General features: G+C 39.6%; 1 protein-coding gene across 10 annotated transcripts in view; it reads right to left on the bottom strand.

The window, feature by feature from the left end:
* PCGF5 (polycomb group ring finger 5) overlaps nucleotides 1-19,734 on the bottom strand; it is an 88,900-nt gene that overhangs the window by 42,474 nt on the left and 26,692 nt on the right. For 9 of the 10 annotated variants that reach the window (XR_008549991.1, XR_008549990.1, XR_005122698.2 and 6 more), the window contains exons 2-3: nucleotides 15,299-15,527; nucleotides 3,529-3,822 (exon numbers count right to left, since the gene is read on the bottom strand). Coding sequence is in view for 5 of the 10 variants with exons in the window: in XM_037497974.2 (XP_037353871.1) it covers nucleotides 3,529-3,640 (112 nt within the window). In the remaining 5 variants the exon portion in view is untranslated. The remainder of the gene's footprint in view (nucleotides 1-3,528; nucleotides 3,823-15,298; nucleotides 15,528-19,734) is intronic. The other variant, XM_054690377.1, reaches the window with a different exon arrangement.

Here is a 19,734-nt window from a genome sequence, read left to right on the forward strand (position 1 = left end):
TTATATCAGTTGCTTACTGTCTGTCTTTCCTATTAGAACATAAATTCTAGGAATGCACAGACTATTCCTACCAATGACTGGCACAATGGAAGTACTAATAAACATTTGTTGAATGATTAAAAAATATTACAAAACTAGAAGGATTCTTTGGAAGACAACAAGTGTTAAGATCAGGGCCCCAAATATGACATTCAATGAATAACAACTATTATTTTAAACTTATATTAGCAGTTATTTTAATGACTGTATGGTTGAAAGTACAAATTATCCAAAAGATGTTAGTATTAAAATATCTAGTCCACAGCAGTGCTTCTCAAATTTTAATGCACCAAATAATCACCTAAAGAGCTTGTTAGTACAGAGACTTCAGGCCTCCTCCACAGAGATTCTGATTCAATAGGTCTATGGCAAAGTCAAATAACCTGAACTTCTAACAAGTTCCTAGACGGTATTGTTGTAGATGCTGGTAGTCTACAGACTGCATTTTGAATAACACTTGAATAACAAGTGTATGTCACAATGACTTTTAAAATATTGAGCATCAATACATCAAGTGTTCTCTGTATCTTAACTTATATTTATACTTAGTTATAACATGGTAAAATTTGTTTTTGAACAAGTTTTTCCTTCACTCTGACAGATTACCACATAAAATCACCAAGTCCCTTAACCATCACATCGAAAACATTAAACTATCAGCTAGCCCTTTCTCTGTATAGTTAAATGTTAAGTACAAGAATGTGCTCTTCCAAAGAATTCATTCTTAGTTAAGCGATTACTGACTTATCTCCAAATGGGGAGGGAGAAGAAAGCTTTCCTGTCTTATATGTCCATAAACTCGGCTTTTTTCTGAGGAAAGAATCATTAGATTCTTTAAGTGGCTTCTAACCACAAAAGAGTAAAGAACAAATGTACTGTATTCTTTACATTTTAGCTGCTGGAACAACGGTCCTTTGTTCTTAAATTAGTGAAAAATCTTTCATTTCAAGTCAAAAACCTATACAAAACACCAGCAAATATACTGTAAGCAACTTCAAAAAATTTTCCAGGACTCTGATGTAAGAGTTAGAACATCCCTTAATTTATAGTCCCAGCAGAGCATGTCTTCCTCTCTCTCTCCCAATCTAAGACCTACAAGTCTCTTTCCTATATTCTAAAAATGTTTTTAAAAATTCTTAATTCCTAACGGACATTGCCTACATGCCTGTTGTCTCAGACCTATAAACAGAAATTTTTATAGTTCTAGAATCTTTCAATTTTCCTCCAAAAAGTAACATCTAATTTGGGATTATACCTCAAAGAAACTGTTGTTTCAGAAGGTATAAAACCTACAGTATACAAATAGAAATTGGAGAATCTGTGCTTTCATCACATCTTCCAGATATGGCAGTATTTTGCTGGAGAAACCCAAATATATAAACAATGCAAAATAAAAACAGTGTGAACTATATCCAGGTATTATGTTTAGAATAGTGGGAAAGATGGAAATAGAAGATAAGGTCCCCACTCTAGAGTAGCCACATCCTATTGGTTCTACCTCCAATCAACATCCACAATTAGTCACACTCCTCCTAGCCTTGTCTCACATCCCATTACCCTGCTGTGGGCCCATAATCTTTCCGTTGACCTGCAGGAATAGGCTTCTAAATGATTTGTTATTCCCAAAATCTGACAAGCACATCTCCTCCTCAAGGCCTTGTGCTGGCTTATACCTCTGGCCAGCATGCTTTTCTCATATATCCACAGAGTTTAATCTCCTCAAGTTTTTGTTCAAATATCAGCACATTGAGGCTGACTCAGACCCCACCTCTCTCATCTACCATTCTTTACTACTCTTCATAGTGGCATTTATTATTACCCAACATAGTTAGTATTATTAATTTCCACTACCAGAATATAAACTTATTGAGAGTTGAGATTTTTTTACTCCCTTGGTCACTGCAGTATCCTTTGTGCCTAGAATGGTGCCAGACATAGTCAGTATTCAATACATATCTGTTCAATGACATTTAACTGATAATTGTCCAAGTTAAATAACCACACCAGGCAACAGTAAGTTAATACTACAAGGAAGTTCACAGTTTTGCTGACTAAATAGCGCAAGTCAGTTAATATCCAACATCACTTGAAGAGATTTTTGAAAATACAGAAGCCCATCAAAGGATCCACCAAATCTCTCAAGCTGGAGTTCTTAACATTGGGTATGTTTAAATAGCTTTCTAGGTGATTCTATTTTTTGTGGTGAAATACACATAACAAAAAATTTGCCATTTTACCCATTTCCAGGTGATTCTATTGTGTACCCTGTTTAAAACTACTGGAATAAAATTATGTCAGTTCAACAAAAGGAGAAGAACTGGAAGGCAGCATTAAAAAAAAGACACCATATTATCTTAGAAAGGGCATGAGCTTTAGAACTGAATACAGGTAACTAACTCATTAGCTGTGAGACTGGAGAAGTTACTTAACTATTAGTTCCCACAAAATGAAAACAATCTTAAACCCTCTCTCTCCCCACAACCACTCCAAACTACTTCAAGACTACTGTAAAGCTGGGAAATAAAGTATATAAAATAACCACTTTGGTGCATGTAACAGGCATTAATTACTAGAATCACTTTCACTGAAATAGGAAAATAAATTCATACAGGCTAAAACACAAAAGCATGTGAAATCCTGGTATAAATGCTAGAAAATGTTTTTTCTTCTGATGGGACAGATAAGAAACATTTTAGGATTTCCATAGACACAATATTACAACAGTGATTCTCAAACTTGAGCATGCTTTAGAACTACCTGGAGAGCTTGTTAAACACAGATTGCTGGGCCCACCCCTAGTTTCTAATTCAGCAGTTCTGGGGTAGGGCCTGATGATTTGCATTTGTAACAAGTTTCAGGTGATGCCAATGCTGTACAAAGAGTACAAAGTTTCAGTTGCATAAAATGAATGGGTCCCACAGCTCTACTCTACCACATAGAAGGTAGATTTACATTAAGTATTCTCATCACACAAGTAACAAATGAGAAGGTGGGAGGAAATTTTTTGGGGATGAATGACACTTATGGCAGAGTTGTGGCCATGGATTTACAGGTGTATACTTCCAAACTCAAAAAACTGAATACATTTAAATAGTACAGCTTTTTCTATGTCAATCATACCTTAATAAAGTGATTTCTTGATAAAAAACAATTATGCATATCCTCATCTAACAAAACCTCTGAGCAGATTAATTCCTTCAGTGTAATTTTTAAAAATAAAAACTAAAATATATTTTTAAAAAACACGACCGACAAACATGCTTATGATTTTCAGAACATTTTAGAACAGATAAGTCAACGATCATGATTTAACAGAAGAAAATTTCCATGCCACTAATAGCCCAATGACAATAAATTCAAAGTCAAGATAATTTCTAGAATATGCATTGTTTTTAAAAGTTAAAATCTAGTAAAAACCAAAATGTGGTGGTTTAAAAAAGAACAAGTATTATCGATAATTTCTGATAGATGACATAAAAGAATACTTACAGGTGTGGAGGCATTCTGTCACTGTGGTTGGCTTGATAAGATACCCTTTGCAGATATAGCAGGTGATGTAAGGATTGAAATCTTTCACCAAGTGTTTCCTTTGAGTAGCCATTCGTGATGAGCTAGGAAGGCTTTAGCAGTACAGGCAAAGAGGGGTATTAAGTGGATGAAAGTCTGATCCCAGGAGTTGGTGTGAAGTACCCAACTGGACGTCCTGAGGCATGGGAACTATCATCCGGATTTATCACGAGATTGATGGTCATCACTCCTTTTGGTTGATCTGTTTTCCCATATCTGTTTCCATGATCATTTAAAATAGATAAAGTGTTAAATTCCTCATACTGTATAAATATCATTATATTAGTATGTTACATTCCAAATTGGGTGAACAGATGAACAGAACATTTCCCTCACTGTAATATTAACTTTGTAAACCTAGAATTTAATTCAGAGTAACAACAAGTTCATCCAAATCTGGTGCTTCAACTATCACCTCTATACAAATGGCACAGAAGGCTATCTACCTGTTTTGACATCATCTTCAGGAATGCATTTTAACTATCTGCTTGACTGCTATTAGGAGTTCCTGCCAAATACAAGTTGAGAGATTCAAAAAGTGAAGTCATTATCTGTCCTATCAACGCACTCCTTTTCTCTACTTTGTACCCCACATCTAGTCAGATCAAGTTTGATGTCTTTTTCCATTTCACCCACTGCCACACTACTTGTATATTGCCTTCCCACCTGCAATCCATCTTACGTTCTGCTAACAGATTTACTTTATTCTATGACTTTGGGGTTCTCTTCTAAAAGAATGTCAGTGTCTCCTCCTTAAAAACAGAAAAATGTTTGATTTTCTCAGCCTGTCACATGAGACCCTCCACAGGCTGGCCTTGACATCTTTAACTCTTCCCTTCCTGCCAAGGGAAAGTAGCTCTCTCCTGCAGTCTTCTCTAGTCCTCTATCCAACAAGCCCTCCCGCTTCTCAGCTTCTCAGTCTAGATCCTACCTATACTTCTACATCCTTCTCCAGGGCTATCCTCAGTGTAATCTTTACAATGGTTTTTAACCCTTTCTTGTCCCCTGATACAGTTTCCTTTTCCTCTGATTTATAGTTACTCACTAACTCTTCTATTAGACCTCAAAATCTTTGACAGCAACAGGTAACTTTTAGTAGATGGGTGAAATGGGCAATGTTAGTTATCCTCTTCCCACTGTTTCTTAGCCCTAAAATGAAAATAAAAGTACCAGCCTCACAGTATGGTGAGAATTAAATGAGAGCATACACACAATGGTGGCACACTGCAGAAACTGAACGTCATTACGTTTTCCCCAAAAATATTTAGAAAAGGTTAGCTTGTAGATAACCCTTAAAAAAATTTTTTTAAAGGGTTCTTATCTACAAATACGTCCTCTTAGAAAATACAGCATGAGAGAAGGTGCTGAATCCTAAGTGCACCCCATGAACAGGAACTTTTCTCCTATCATAGCTGTTAACTCACAGGCAAGCACCAAGCAGTACGACACTGTCTGTCACTGAGAAGGCGCACAGAGTCAGTGCCGGGTGCAACCCTCCTAGGCATGGCTCGGAATTCGCGCAGGGCGAGCAGCAGAAGGCGGTCGCAAACACAAACAGCGGGTGGGGGTTCGGGGCCTCAGCCGGCGTGACCGCAAGGCATGGAATACCCGTGCAGGGGCCTCGGCTTAATCCTGCATCCGCCGGAGTTAGGAGCCCTGCCTTCCCCGCAGGTTTGCCCTGCAACTCCAGAGGAAGACAAAGTCCTCGGAGAGCGCACACCCCGGGCGGACCTGGCGGGGTGGAGGGAGCCGGCCGCGGAGCCCGGCGCCGGGGGCCCGGGAGGCGCGCGCGGGCGGGTGGGGGGGCGGGCGGCGGCGGGAGGGAACTTTTCCGCGTCCGCCCGCGGGACCCGGCGGCCCGGCCCTGGGCGGTCCCTGCGCCAGAGCGCCCCGCCCGCCCGCAGGTGCGCGGCCCGGCCGGCACTCGCCGCTCAGGCCGGGCAGCGCCGGGGAGCGCCGGGGGGCGCCGGAGCGCGCCGCCTCCCCGGGGCCCGCGCCCGCCGCCCCGCCGAGGGCTCCGCGCCCCAGTCCCAGCCCCGCCGGCCGGCCCCGGGCGCTCGGCCCCGGCCGCGGCAGGTGCCCGGGGGTGCCGCTCCCGCTCCCGGCGCGAACTTGGGCTCGGAGCGGGGCGCGGCCGGGCCCGGCCCCCGGGGCGCGAGGACCTCCCGGTACCTACCCGCGGCTGCGGCCGCCGCCGCTCCTCGCCCGCCAGCGCGCCGGCCTCCCAGCGAAGGAAAGTGAAAGAGAAACAGCGCCCGCCGCGGCCTGGCCGGTCCCCGCGCCCTGTCCGCCCTCCCCCTGCAGGCGGGAGCGCGCCGGCTCCGCGGGGCCACTGGGCTCGGGCCCGATAGGGCGCGTCGGGCCTCGGGGCCCTGGGCCGGTGCCGCCTCCAAGGGCAACTCCACCCCCTTTCAACCGCCGGCGCCGCCGGCCGGCCCCGCCCCCGCCCCGCCCCGCCCCCGCCCGCCCGCCGGCCACGCCCACCCACCGCGCTCCTCGCAGGTGCCGCGGCCGCCCCGCCCGCGCGGCCGCCGCGCCAGCACCGGTTCTACCTGCAGCGCTGGCTACAATTTATCTTGGTTTTTCGACCTTACCGCCAAGCCCTCCCGGTCAGTTTCATCATAACAATGTATGGTGTATTTTTTTCTGGTGGGTTTCAAAGCAAAGGTCCCTGGTCCCTGTTGAGGCGGAGCCACCTGGTGAAAGTCTGCTCTGCAGAGTCCTCCCTGCCAGGCCCACCTGGGATGCCGCTGGACAACGCAGTCCGTGATTTACATCTTACTTAAACAGCACCAACTTATTATATTACTGTAGGTGGGTCCAGAGACCTTGATCACTAAGCGTTACAGGTTTAAGATGGGGAAAAACCAGTACTTTCCAGTGGACTTTGAAATGTACGAAAGACTTCATTACACTATATATATATATATATATTTTTTTTCCCCCTAAGGTGTGCCTTAAAGGATTCCTCCAAGTGATTCAATTCCCTTTCTGCTGCATTCCACAAACACACATTTCTACTACAACCGCTATTTTGCTAAACATAAATTACAGATAGTCCTTTGCTTCTCAGAAGACTTGCCATCCAGACATCTGAACAGTCCTAGGAAAGCAGGAAAATCAATGTGTTCTCCACCCGTAAAACAAGGAATCAGCAAAGGGCAACTTTTAATCTTGCGTATTAGAAAAATGAAGAGATGTTGCAATTTCATCATCTTTGCTTTTTGGAAGATGTGAGAACAGTAGCAACTAGGAAGTTGAAGTAAAACGGGGGGCTTAATGGAATTATCTGCTTATCTTTGGTTAACAGGTGTCACCTTCCTTACCACAGTGATAGGTTTTGGAAATGGCTCTAGTAGCAAACTAACAACCCCAAGGACAACTGGTTCCACAAACGTACAGCTGTTCAAAGATCCATTTCAATTTAAAATACACTTAGACATAGACCAAGATAGCTTAAAAAATATCCTGCTTCTAATTAAGCTTATCTAGAGTGGATATAACATTTAAACATTACTATTTTTCATAGTAGTAACAATATATTTTGTGAAACAGCTTTTAATGACCACATGTTTTCAATCCTTGCAAAAACCACTTTGCCAAAGTATGCATGACAATTTTGCAAGTTGGGATCAACTTCAACAAGTCATAGCAATCACAATGAGCACAGAAAGTAAGTTAGGCCCAATGACTTTATAATCCTTTATAAAGGATTACATTTTAGATTTTTTATCTCAGCAACTAAACAGACCTGTACGTGAAAAGCCACCTTATTTTTAGTGTACTTAAAATGTGTAATAGAAGACATTACTGTATATTCTACAACACCAGGAAACTGACTTGGTATTTTCCTATTTTGCACATGAGCCTAATTTAAATATATATTTTATTATTTTTTAAAGATTTATTTATTTATACAAGAACTGGGGTACAGGCCAGATGGGCAGGAGGGTGAAAGGATTTATCAGAGACAGAGTGGGGAACAGAACAGGCAGACTGACCGAAATACACTGCTGAGGGAGCAGCAGGCGAGTCAGGAGAGGTCTGCTGTGCCATGTGGGTATCTCCCCGATTGGCTGGGATTGAACCCACGCAGCAGAGGCTGCAGACAGCTTCACAGTGCGGTGTTCAATTGCCTGCGCCACCAGGGAGGCCCTAAATATGTATTTTAAAGAATAACATTTAATGAAGTCTAAGGAGCTTAAATGTAATTGGTGATCAACACTAGGAGGACTTACATTAGCAATGGAAGGAGGGCTCAGGAATATGCTGTAGAGCAGAACCTGAAGAGAGAAGTGGAGCTGGGATTGCCCTAACAAAATTGCAAATAGTACACTTGTGGGCAGGGGAGAGAGTTACAACCTTCCTAAGAAAATCTTAGAATTTTCTAGAGACAGCATGGTTCCTGGTAAAAAATGTTCTGTGGTTTCTCCCTCCTTTTCAACCTTCCCACTTTTCACATCCCAAGAAAAAGTGCCTGCACATGCACCATACATACACACAAAAGGCAACACAAAACAAGCAAATAAAAACGTCAAACATTTGTCTGGTTAAAGAATAATTACAAAAGAAATGGCAAGGGAATGTTACAAAGGGGCAAGTTTCCCAACTAGCTGCATTCCTGGCATTTAAACATAGGACTTTCACCTGCTGTGCTGCCTTGCCTTCTCCTGGGACTGCTTTCTAGTAACCCACTCTTTAAAATTCCTTGATGCTGGTAGTGGGGCTGAACAAACTACAGAAGCCTTCATTTAAGAGGTGGATCTGATAACAAATCTCAAGCACCGGTGGGGCCCTCAAGTAAACAAAGACCTGGAAGCAACTGGATATACAGGACCAGAGAAAGAAAAGGCAGAAGAAAGAATCATAGCTGGGAGGCCCCTTATCAATAATCAGCTTCAGCTTTCTCATTTTACAGATGTAGGAACCAAGATCCTAAAGAAGCAGAGAATTCATCATCACAGAGATGATTTTGGTAGCGCTAAGACCAAAACAAAGGTGCCAGTTCCATTTTCTTTCACAGGTCTTAAGATAACTTCTCAAATCCAGGAATTTAAGGGAGGTCTGGTAAAAACAAAACAAAACAGAGTAACTTAAACGAAAGCAAAGGAAGGAAACGGAGGGAGAGAAATGACTGCTTAGATGACAGTGAGGAGTAAACTGGCGACTGACAACTTGCTAGTACAGTGGTATGGTTGCACAGGCATAACTTGATCACTGATTGAGACTCTTCTAGGGAATCAGAAATGGCTCCTAGGAACCCTTGGAACTACTTGGTGTTAAATATGTGTGTGTGTATACACCCTTAACATATATTTTGATTACTTTACATATTATATCTAGATTTTATTTTAATGAAGGTTGGGCAATGGATGGGTAAATCTATAATAAATGGAAAAGTTTATATTCTTTCTTTGCTTAATAAATCTATCATTAATGAATGGATTTTTGATGGTATAACTTGTTTTAAAAATGGGGCTGTAACTTTACATTTCCTTGACATATTAACTAAATTTATTTTTTTCATTATTGTAAAATTATTTTATATACCTAAGTACATGCTGTTTAATCTTTTAACAGAATATTGTTAATGCAAACTATGCTCCATAACCTAAAAGTCTTTCTATAGAGAATTCAGAAAATACTAAAATTTAATGTAAGTTTCCTACTAGGCCCAAATGTATTTATTTTATGACCATGGGTATGATAGCTTAAAATCTATCAGTGTCTAAAATCAATGACAGAGGACTGGGAGGGGAAGAGGGAACTGAAGGACTTCCAATCACCCTTGACCATATCTCTTTCTCTCTTAATGTACACCTCCCCTGTAGTCAATAATTCTGAAGGACTCCCTGCTAAATGTCTCTTAAATCCTTCTACTTACCCTACCTTGGTACAGATCACTATTATCTTTACCCTCCATCACTTCAATGAACACTTAAGTGGTCTCCTTACAGCTCTTTTCTGCCAAATCATTCTTCACGGTACAGTTTGATGATTCTTTCTAACTACCCATTTGATCATGATGCTCCATGGCCTTAAAAATCCTTGTACTTAGGGAACACCCTAACATGTTATCAGTCCATCCGTATCCCTTCTACAGCTTCTCTCTTGAACTCCATGATGCAGTCACAATGAACTATTTAACCTTCCAACCTGAGAGCTTTGTGTAAATGAGTACCCTGCCCCAATTCTCCTTGCCTTGCTAAGTCTAGCCAACCCTATTTGTTCATTGGTATCAGACAACAGACCTAGTAGTAGGTCCTTTTCTGATACCATTTCTGATACTTTAAAGCAAGCACTGAGAAATCTTCACACACACACACACACACACACACACTTATTCTTTCAACTCACATATCACAATGTCTTAGATGATCGGTTTACTTGTCTCAACCTCCTACTGGAGTGTAATCAATGGTAAGCATTCAAGTAACTGTTGAGTGGAAAACTGAGTAAATGCACATACTCTAGATATTCTGTATATTCTTGCTTGGTCATCTTCTTGGAGAGATCTTTATAAAAGATGTGTTAAGGAATAATCCTATATTCATACCAGGGAACAAAAACTTATCCATAAGACACAATTATGGAGCAATAGAACAAACTTATTAGTGAACTGTTAAGTGGAACATGAGCAAATAACAAAAACTCAGTAGAAAGAAGGAATACTATAGATGGTGAAGAAATTAAGAACAGCAAGGAAAAATACCAGATGCTCTCAATGTGAAATGGAAAAGTCAGAAAGAAAGAGAACTTAAGTCAATATACACTAAAAGTGAGTACAGAAAAAAGCATTGATATAGGGACAAGATTAGCCTGCAAAAGCCTGTGCAAGCAGCTAAATAAATATCTGAAGTCCTTTAAATACATTATGCTAAAGAGAATAACAAATTTGAGAGGGAGGAAAAAAAACTAGCAGTATTTTATTTATTGTTATGTCAACAGTTGGATGGATAAAATTCCAGCTGTACTGGAAGAAGAAAATAACTAAAATAGGTACAGGCTATACAAAAAAAAAAAAAAAAAAAAAAAAAACCCCCCCCACACACACAAAAAAAAAAAAACAACAAAAAACGAACTTACTCCAGGCATCAGGACCATGATATTTTAAAGACCTCATTACAGAACCACAACTGTTATTTTGAGAGATCAGATTAGATCCCTTAAACATCATAAATGAAAAAATTACTTAAATGTAAAAACTCAGACTACTCCAGCAAATCTTAATGTAGATGATTCTAAGTTACGAATAATTACAGAAAAAATCCTTCAAAAAAAGATAGGAAATTCAACTGGGACAAATGAAATACTGAAACTTAGTGACATAAACATTCAGATATCAGAGGAGACTGGGAACATAAATTTAAGAAGTTCTGATCTTACTGGGAACTGTGATTTAGAGAAAAGGACAGTGGACTCAGAAATCAAAAGAATGTAGATTTTAGATAGGGCAAAGTCAATTCTTTCAAATTAATTTTCTATGAAAACAGATTAAAATTATCTTAATCATTGATCTACAAGGAAGATTCTCTTTATATACTTGGGTGTTGTTATAGTGAACATATGCAAGAATAAATAAGTGAGAAATACATTTTTAAAATGTAAACTGTGGAGGACTGTAAAAATATAAAGTATAAGTAGTAATTTTGTAGACCATCAGCAGTTGAATAGTACTTAGTAATCTTTTTTTTTCTGTGTCCACTTTTTACTTATTTATTTATTTTTTTAACCTGCAAATATACTGATACCAAGATATATACAAAGAATGTTTGTAGAATGAAAGAGACACCCAAGATGTGGAAAATGGATCTGGGACATAATGTACAGATATGCAATGGTCAGAAAGTACTTCTTTCTCTCAACTCAGCAATATTCACCATACCTAACTTTTAAAAACAAGATGGGGAAATCTAAATATTTCACAAAGCAATTCAAAGACATACAAAGAAAACTATTTTTCCAGAAATGCTGAACAATTTGGGTTAGATCAACATTGTATATGTGGTGTGTGAAATTTCTATTTGCTTCCTTCAAATGAGTGGGTAGCAGAAATGTTTTTCATTAAAATGCAAATTATCCAGGCTGGGTCTTAATTAAGCCCTTATGAGCCATCACTTGAGCTATCTGTTCCCAGCTCACCAGGACTAGTAGACTTCTTAGTCCCTAGGAAGGGAGAAAGGCCAAGGCAGGACATAAGACTTTAGTTGTGAGTTAATGCTTTAGCAGGGTATTAACTGTAATAACTCTTTGTTAGCTGGGAGGGTGGTAAGCTAGCAGAAGGAAGGAAAGGATATCTGAAAGAGGAGATGAAAAAACATAGAAGACCATCTTCTCTCATACTTTACAATTCCATCTTTGACCCAAAGCAAAAACAAATAAAGAACTTCTTTTTAAAAAGGAAAATTATTGTGTTTATACTATCTTCAACTATTCAAAAGACTAAGAACTGATTAAAATTTTGCTCATGTTTGCAGAGAAACTAAAAAAAAAAATCTAAATTAAGGTGGGGATAGGGCATTATTGATAATATAAGATAGACATGCTTAATTTTTGACCTTCCTTCAGGGTAATAAATCCTATAGTAGTTTTAGGAGCTGTGATCACTTGTTCCTAATGATCGTACAATGGAGAAAAGGAAGCCTTTTAAATAAATGGTGTTGGGAAATATGGGTTGGGTCAAACAAAAAAAGTGAAACTAGGGTCTCCCCAGTGGCACAGCAGGTTGAGTGCAGCGTGGTGAAGCTGTCCACAGCCTCTGCAGCATGGGTTCGATTCCCTGCCGGCCAGGGAGATACCCACATGGTGTGGCAGACCTCTCCTGTCGTGCCCACTGCTCCTCAGCAGTGTACTTCAGTCCGCCTGACTGTTCTGCTCCCCACTCTATCTCTGGTGACTCCTCTCACCCTCCCATGCCTTTGGCCTGTATCACAGTTCTTGTATAAAAATAAATAAATCTTTAAAAAAAAAGTGAAACTAGATCCACACTTAACCCCATACAAAAAATTAATTCATAATGCAAATGAAAATCACAATGAGATATCATGTCTCCCCTGTGACATTGGCTAATATAAAAAAGAATGGGAACAACATATGTGAGGATGAGGAGGATGAGGAGAAAAAGGAACACTCATCCTCTGTAGGTGGGAATGCAAGCTAGTGCCGCCTCTATAGCAAATGGTATAGATATACCTTAAAAAAAATGAAAATGAAAACCCTATATGATCCAGCAATACCTCTGCTAGATATTTACCAAAATAACATGAAAACACTATTATGAAAAGACTTATGTACTCCTGTATGTTCAGAGCAGCACTGTCCACAATAGCTAAGTCATGGAATCAACTTAAGTGCCCAATAGCAGATGACTAGATAAAGAAATTGTGGAATATATACCAATGGGATACTACTAGTTATTAAAAAGGATGAAATAGTGCCATTTGGGACACAATGTATGGACCTTGAAGTGATTATGTAAGTGAAATATGTCAGAAAATATAAGACAGACATAGGATAGTTTCACTTATAATGGAATATAAATAGCAAAAAAAACATATACTAGAAAAGCATGGCACAAACTGTGTGAAGAATATACTGGTTACCAGAGAACAGAGGGGAGGAAAGCAAAGAGGAAAAAAGGGGGTAGGGTATTGGCACAGGAGGTCTGGTGAAGCATGTGCACATATGGGGGAGTGAAAATGTAACCTCAAAGTTATAGAGACTTGTCAATGACTGACCCATTAATTTTAAAAAAGGACAGTATGTAATACAGAAATAATAAAATAAATGAAAATGACTGCAATCAAAACTGCCCAAGTTCAATTCTGACACAACCTCTTACTGTGTATCCTAGGAAAAAGAACTATTTAGTTCCTCCGTTTTCTCATCACTTGAATAGATATAATGAAAGTACATATAGGAGATTTGAAGAGGGTTATAGGAAGTAATACAATTAATGCATTTAGTACATAGTTAGCAAACAAATGATTGCTGAATTAATCTTAAGAATGTTATATCTATATCCAGACTGCTATTTGGACAAAATAATAATGAAACATAGAACATAACTTAAGGCCTAAAGACAAACATTTAGAACAAATGCCTTGGGACAATTTATTTGATTTTAGAATGTACATGGAGGCAATAGTCACCTAACTTTCCTGCCAGGTATCCTTTCCCCTACAAGAATTTCTAAATCAGGTTACTCTCTAAATTGTAAATAAGTAAAATATAAAAATCATGGCTTGGATTACTCATCGCAGGATGAAATCAAGAAATAGAGTATATATAGAAGCCAAAGGAGTTTTATACATATTCAAAACCCTAATTAGATGACCTAGGTATAATAGTAGGGAGGTAGGTTTGAAATGCAACCTATTTAGTATACTAAAATACAACCAATTTATTCTATCCTGTCTGGAATAAGTTTATGTAAATAAAAAAAGAATGATGAGCAAGGAGCAAGAAAGGAAGTATAAAGGGCAAGACACAGGCAGTGTAGAGGTGATATCCACTAAGACAGGGAGACACTGGACATGGCAAACTGTGCCAGTCACAGGAGTAGTGTGCTCTGAGCCTTTCCAGCAGTGATTCACTTGATCTGAATTATCACCCTTCGTCTTTGGCTCTGACTCCAGGGCCTACTAATTTACTTTGTGAGTATTAATTTGTGTTCTCCTGTTTCTAAATACTAGAAACAAATGCCTGAACTGTAAAATTAATATTTTGTGGCTCCACTCCACTGTATTATTTTAAATTTTCCCTTTTTTACTTTACTTGACTAATATCATGACACTGTTATATTCTTCAGAGAAAGACACTAAAATGTGCCATATTGAGCTGAGGACATTAAGAAAAATTATCAGCCTACCCTGGGCGAAGTCAAGTGGTCAGTAAGTCAGGGAAAAGGTTAGATTTTTTTCTGTTACTGTAAAGCATATTTTCTTCAATTGAATAAAGTTATAGATAACTATCGCATGATTCCATTTATATGAGGTACCTGGAGTAGTCAAATTCATAGAGACATAAAGTATAAAAGTGGTTGCCAGGGATCAGGGGATGAGGGGGCAGTTATTGTTTAATGGGTAGAGATTTTCAGTTTGGGAAAATGAAAAAATTCTAGAGTTGGATGATGGTAATGATTGTATAAAAATATTAATGTATTTAATGCCACTGAACTATATACTTAAAAATGGTTAAGACGGCAAAATTTGTGTTCCACAATAAGAAAAGCTTTTGGGAAAAGAATTTCCTCCTTAAAAGAAATCATCAAATAATAAAGATACTTGGAAAATTACTTCATTGAGCTTTGATTTATGAAATCACTTCAGACTTGGAGGACATACTCTCTAATGGTCCTTGCAGATCCTCAGTTATATGGTGGCACAATTTGGAAGCCTTCCTAGAGCAGGGGTAAGCAAATTTTAACTGTAACAGGCTTGATGGTAAGCATTTTAGTCTTTGTGGGCCTTCTGGTTTCTCTCCCAATCACTGAACACTGACCATATAGGGTAAAGCTGGCCCAAACAATATGTAAACAAATGGATATAGATGTATTCCCATAAAACTTTAAGAAATAGAGGGCAAACCAGATTAGGCCCTTGGGCTACAGTTTGCCAATCCCTGGCATAAAGAACAGCTTTATGAACATGTATATGTATACAATCACAATGAAAAACTTTCCTGTACTTACAGGGTTGGTAACTTCTACAATCCCAATAAGCTCTTGATGACATGTTCAAACCAGAACACTCTTAGTGTAACATTTTTACTTTATGATTTCTTTTTCCAGGCGATGAGCAGAAGAATATTGCAGCTTAACTACCAAAAGATGGTGGTATCATCATCATCATCATCATCATCATCAAACAGCTCAGAGTTAGGGACTATCTTTTATTCTTCTTAGTGAAGGTGGAGAAAGTCTGCCAACAAAGAGAAAAGGAATACTAAACAAAAACATTCTATTCTGTTTGCCAAAAAGCAGGGTTAGTCTCTCACCTGTGAGTCAAGACACCAAACAATGGTAGTGGTAGAAGAGGTGGAGAGATGGAGAGAGGGGAGAGCGAGAGACAGAAAATGAAATGAATGTTCCCATTCTACTTGGGAGTCTAGAGTGCTGATCTCAGAGAAAGCACAGGGCTTTGATTGGTAAGCTACCTGCCTTTTTTTTTTTTTTTTTTTTTTTGTGGGACCCTCGCTGGTGGCTGGGGAACGAACAGGTGCTGCAGAGGCTGCCGGCAGCCTTGCAGCCCAGTGCTCAACCGCTGCGCCACCAGGGGAGGCCCAGTAAGCTACCTGCTTACATATACAGGTGGTACTGCAAGGACCTGACTCAGAGAAGTGGAGTGTGTGTATATGCCAACCAGCTGCACTGTGGCCAACTTCAGCAGCCTGGATTCTGATCTGAGAAGAGGCCTTGAAGGACTGGGTGGTGACAATTCACCAGTCCATCTCTTCTGAAGGACAGCAGTTACAAAGAGAGAGGGCACATTTGAAAAGGATACTGCCGCTGTGGGAACCAGATCTGGCCTGATGGCCTATGGGAAAGGAGGGATGCATCTATTTCTAAGATACTAAACAGAAAAATCTATGTAGCTGTCAGGTATGGATGATATTCTACCTTTCTAGCTTTTTGGATAATGGTTCTATTGCTGATCAGGAAGAATCTGTGAGCAGGGTAAAAGAGTTTCAAAGTATTTTTCACACAAGTCATCAAGACTGAGGTCTGTTCAGTACCTATATTGTCAAATTACAAAAGAGGGGGCTTTGATATTAGGTCATTTAAATACGGGCATTTTAGTTTACAAAACTAAGAAAACTGTAAGAAAAAAACCACAGAAGTGAATGATTACATGTATTCACATGCTTTAAAAATGCTAAGTTTTGTCAATAATTGTTCTTGATTTGAACAACTTACAATGATACTTCACTTCCTAAATATTTTAGAAGGCTGATGCTCATCACAAATACTGACAAGGAAGTTAATTGAAACTTGATGATTATAAATAGGTAGATTACCATTCCTTTGCAGTATTTCCTGAACAATTTATTCTATAATCCTTTTCACTAGTGAAGTCTGAAGTTTTAAGTGGAGTGTTCATTTCTACTGGAAAAGGAAAGAATTTCTGTAATTAAAACCTGAATTTACAAGCACAGGCAAAAATATTTGTAGGAAATCTTTGTCATAGAATGTAATCCAACAATAAACTATTATTAATAAAGCTGGATAAATAGAATTGAACTTCTAAAAGTTGACATTTATAATATCCACCCTCAACAACAATGTGAATACGTCACACTTCCGTACAGGTATTCTTTGGAAATACTGCAGGTTTGGTTCCAGACCATTGCAATCAAGCAAATATTGTAATAAAGCAAGTCATACAAATTCTTTGGCTTTCCAGCACATACAGAAGTTATGTTTACACTATGTAGTAGTCTATTAAAGTGTGTAATAACATTATGTCAAAAAAATGTATATATCTTAATTAAAAAATGGTTTATCACTGAAGGATCAAATAGAATTTTTTTTTAAAGATTATTTATACAAGAACCAGGGTACAGGCCAGATGTGTGGGAGGGTGAGAGGATTCACCAGAGACAAAGTGGGGAACAGAACAGGCAGACTGATGAAATACACTGCTGAGGGGAGCAGTGGGCAAGACAGGAGAAGTCTGCTGTGCCTGTGGGTTTCTCCCAAGTCGGCTGGGATTGAACCTGCGTGGCAGAGGCTGCAGACAGCTTCACAGTGTGGCGCTCAACCGCCTGCACCACCAGGGAGGCCCTAGAATTTTGTTTTTTATAGAGAGCCACCCTCCATTTTCTTTTCTACCCAAACTGTAAGTACAGCACACAGAAATTGGCACGTGTGAGTTATCAAAGTCAGGCACTACAATTCTGTAGGGATACTCATAGTTATTTTCCATTTTGATGTATTCAGATTCAATTCTCTATCTCATCCCTCAGTATACCAGCCTCCAGGTACACAATATAAAATATTAACCAAGATTAAAAAAAAAGCAAACAAATTTCCAGTTACTTCTGGTTCAATAATACACTTCCTCTAACTATAGCTATAAGTGACACTGCTAGTTACTCTGACCAAATTATTTCTGAATGACTGTCAAGCATGATCATTCCTAAAATCTGTGAAATGGAGATCTGGTATAAACAGGATGGTTGTGCTCAATGTGTGATCCTTATACTTTCCGGAGCCTTCCTGGAAAAGATGGAAATTGTGGGAACACCTATAAAATTGTCTTCAGTTCCATTCAGGTAAAAGGCATCCACAAAGTCTCAAGCTTCAATCAACTTGTTCTGCCTATCCAAGTAGCTTTCTAAAGCGCAGCTACCACTACTGCTCTCTCTTGCCTAATAACTAATAATGTAATGAGCTCCAGCAAGTACCCGGCACTGTGATGAGCACTTTATGTGATTATTATTTGTTTTATTCCTTTTAGCAAACTTAAGAGATAAATACAACCACTGTCCTCATTGATAAATGAGGAAACCATGGCACAAAGGGCATGTGTTACAAACAGGATGACAGCTCATAATGCATGGAGGCAGAAGTGGAACCCAGCAGAGCAGCTCAAGAACTGTCCTGGTCAAGCACTTCCCAGATCACTTCGCTCTGCAGCAGTGTAGCACCCCTGGGCCTGGTACCAGACAAGCTTCACTACCTTATAGCCACCCTTTCCAATGAAGAACCTCTACAGCTGTGCCAGGCTTCACACTGAATACAGTGTGGGCACTAATCCCATTCAAACACAACCTGAATGCAGACCACTAGCATTTTCTTATACTGCTCCCCACTAAATAGAAAGACCTTTCCCTTTCTCCTATCTTCTCTTCTTCATCCATTAAGCCCAAGTGCAAGTCCAAATCTTGGCAAACTGTCCCTTCTTCTGCCTTTACACCTCATTTAAGTCTCTTTTACTTTGAGAGCTCCTGGAGACCCAAACACCTGATATTGAACTAGTTTAGTTTTAGTATTGATGTTTCATATTTATGCAGTCGATCATGTCATATGGTAAGCCACCTGAAGACAGGGACAGGTAGGGTCCAGCACAGATCTGTCAGATGCTCAATAATTGCTGGCTAGATTTATAATAATCCCTATAGCAATATAGTAAGAAAATTAATGCAGTACATTGTCATGTGTATTAAGAAATAATCTCAAGACTTTTTTTGGGTAAGATTAAGGGCACACATAATTTCCAGATTAAGGGCTCACATAATTTCTTCAACAAACATCCAATTCCCACATCTAATCACATCAACTAAGTATGTGTTTCCGTGTTTGGACACAGCCAGTCAGTCCATGCGTGTGTGTGTGTGTGTGTGTGTGTGTGTGTGTGTGTGTGTGTGTGTGTGTAAAACAGCCAGGGCCTGACATTTGAGCAACGTTCAAATACAGTTTGGGAAATATAATAAGGATCCAAGTTTGTTGAAATTAAAATGATGCCTTGAAAAAGCTGATAAGATGGGGAATGAAAACAAAATGTACTCAGTCATCATTCCTTTTCGCTTTGCTTTTTTTGTTGTTGCTTTTTTTGCATTTTGCATTTATTTAGCAAACACTTGTTAGTGCCTACATGTTAAAGCACGATTTGTGGAGGATGCTACCATAATCCTCCTGGTTGTTTTTGTTTTTGTGAAGCAGCTCACCTGCTTCACAATGAGATATTTGTCTACAAATGAGATATTTGTTTGAATGGAAGAATAGCTGAAACTTGCTCTCCTACAATTCATACATAGTTTTCAGAAGGTATAAAGATACAGAGAGATCTGGGTCAGAATCTTAAACATTTCAGATTTTCAGTGATTTTTCAAGGAGTAGTTCACAGGAGGAAAGGAGAGACCAAACAGCAGAGCGCAGGTGTGGTCTAATTGTTAGCAGGTGTCTAGCACTTGGTACAGTGGAGCAGCCTTTCTGCTTGCCACAGGGCCCTGGCACCCAGCCAGGACCAAGCCCCTGAACACCCTGATAGTAGCCTGCACAGACCACTAGTTCTGTGGGCCCTGTGCTTCTATGGCAACCACTGAACCGCTGTGCATCTCTTACCAGGCTAAGCCAATTATACAATCTGATATTAGGAACCTTCAGGAGGGATCTTCTAACAAAGA

Source organism: Talpa occidentalis, unplaced genomic scaffold (assembly GCF_014898055.3).
Source record: "Talpa occidentalis isolate TD23 unplaced genomic scaffold, MPIMG_talOcc4v2.1 talOcc4.8, whole genome shotgun sequence".
Lineage (NCBI taxonomy): Eukaryota > Metazoa > Chordata > Mammalia > Eulipotyphla > Talpidae > Talpa > Talpa occidentalis.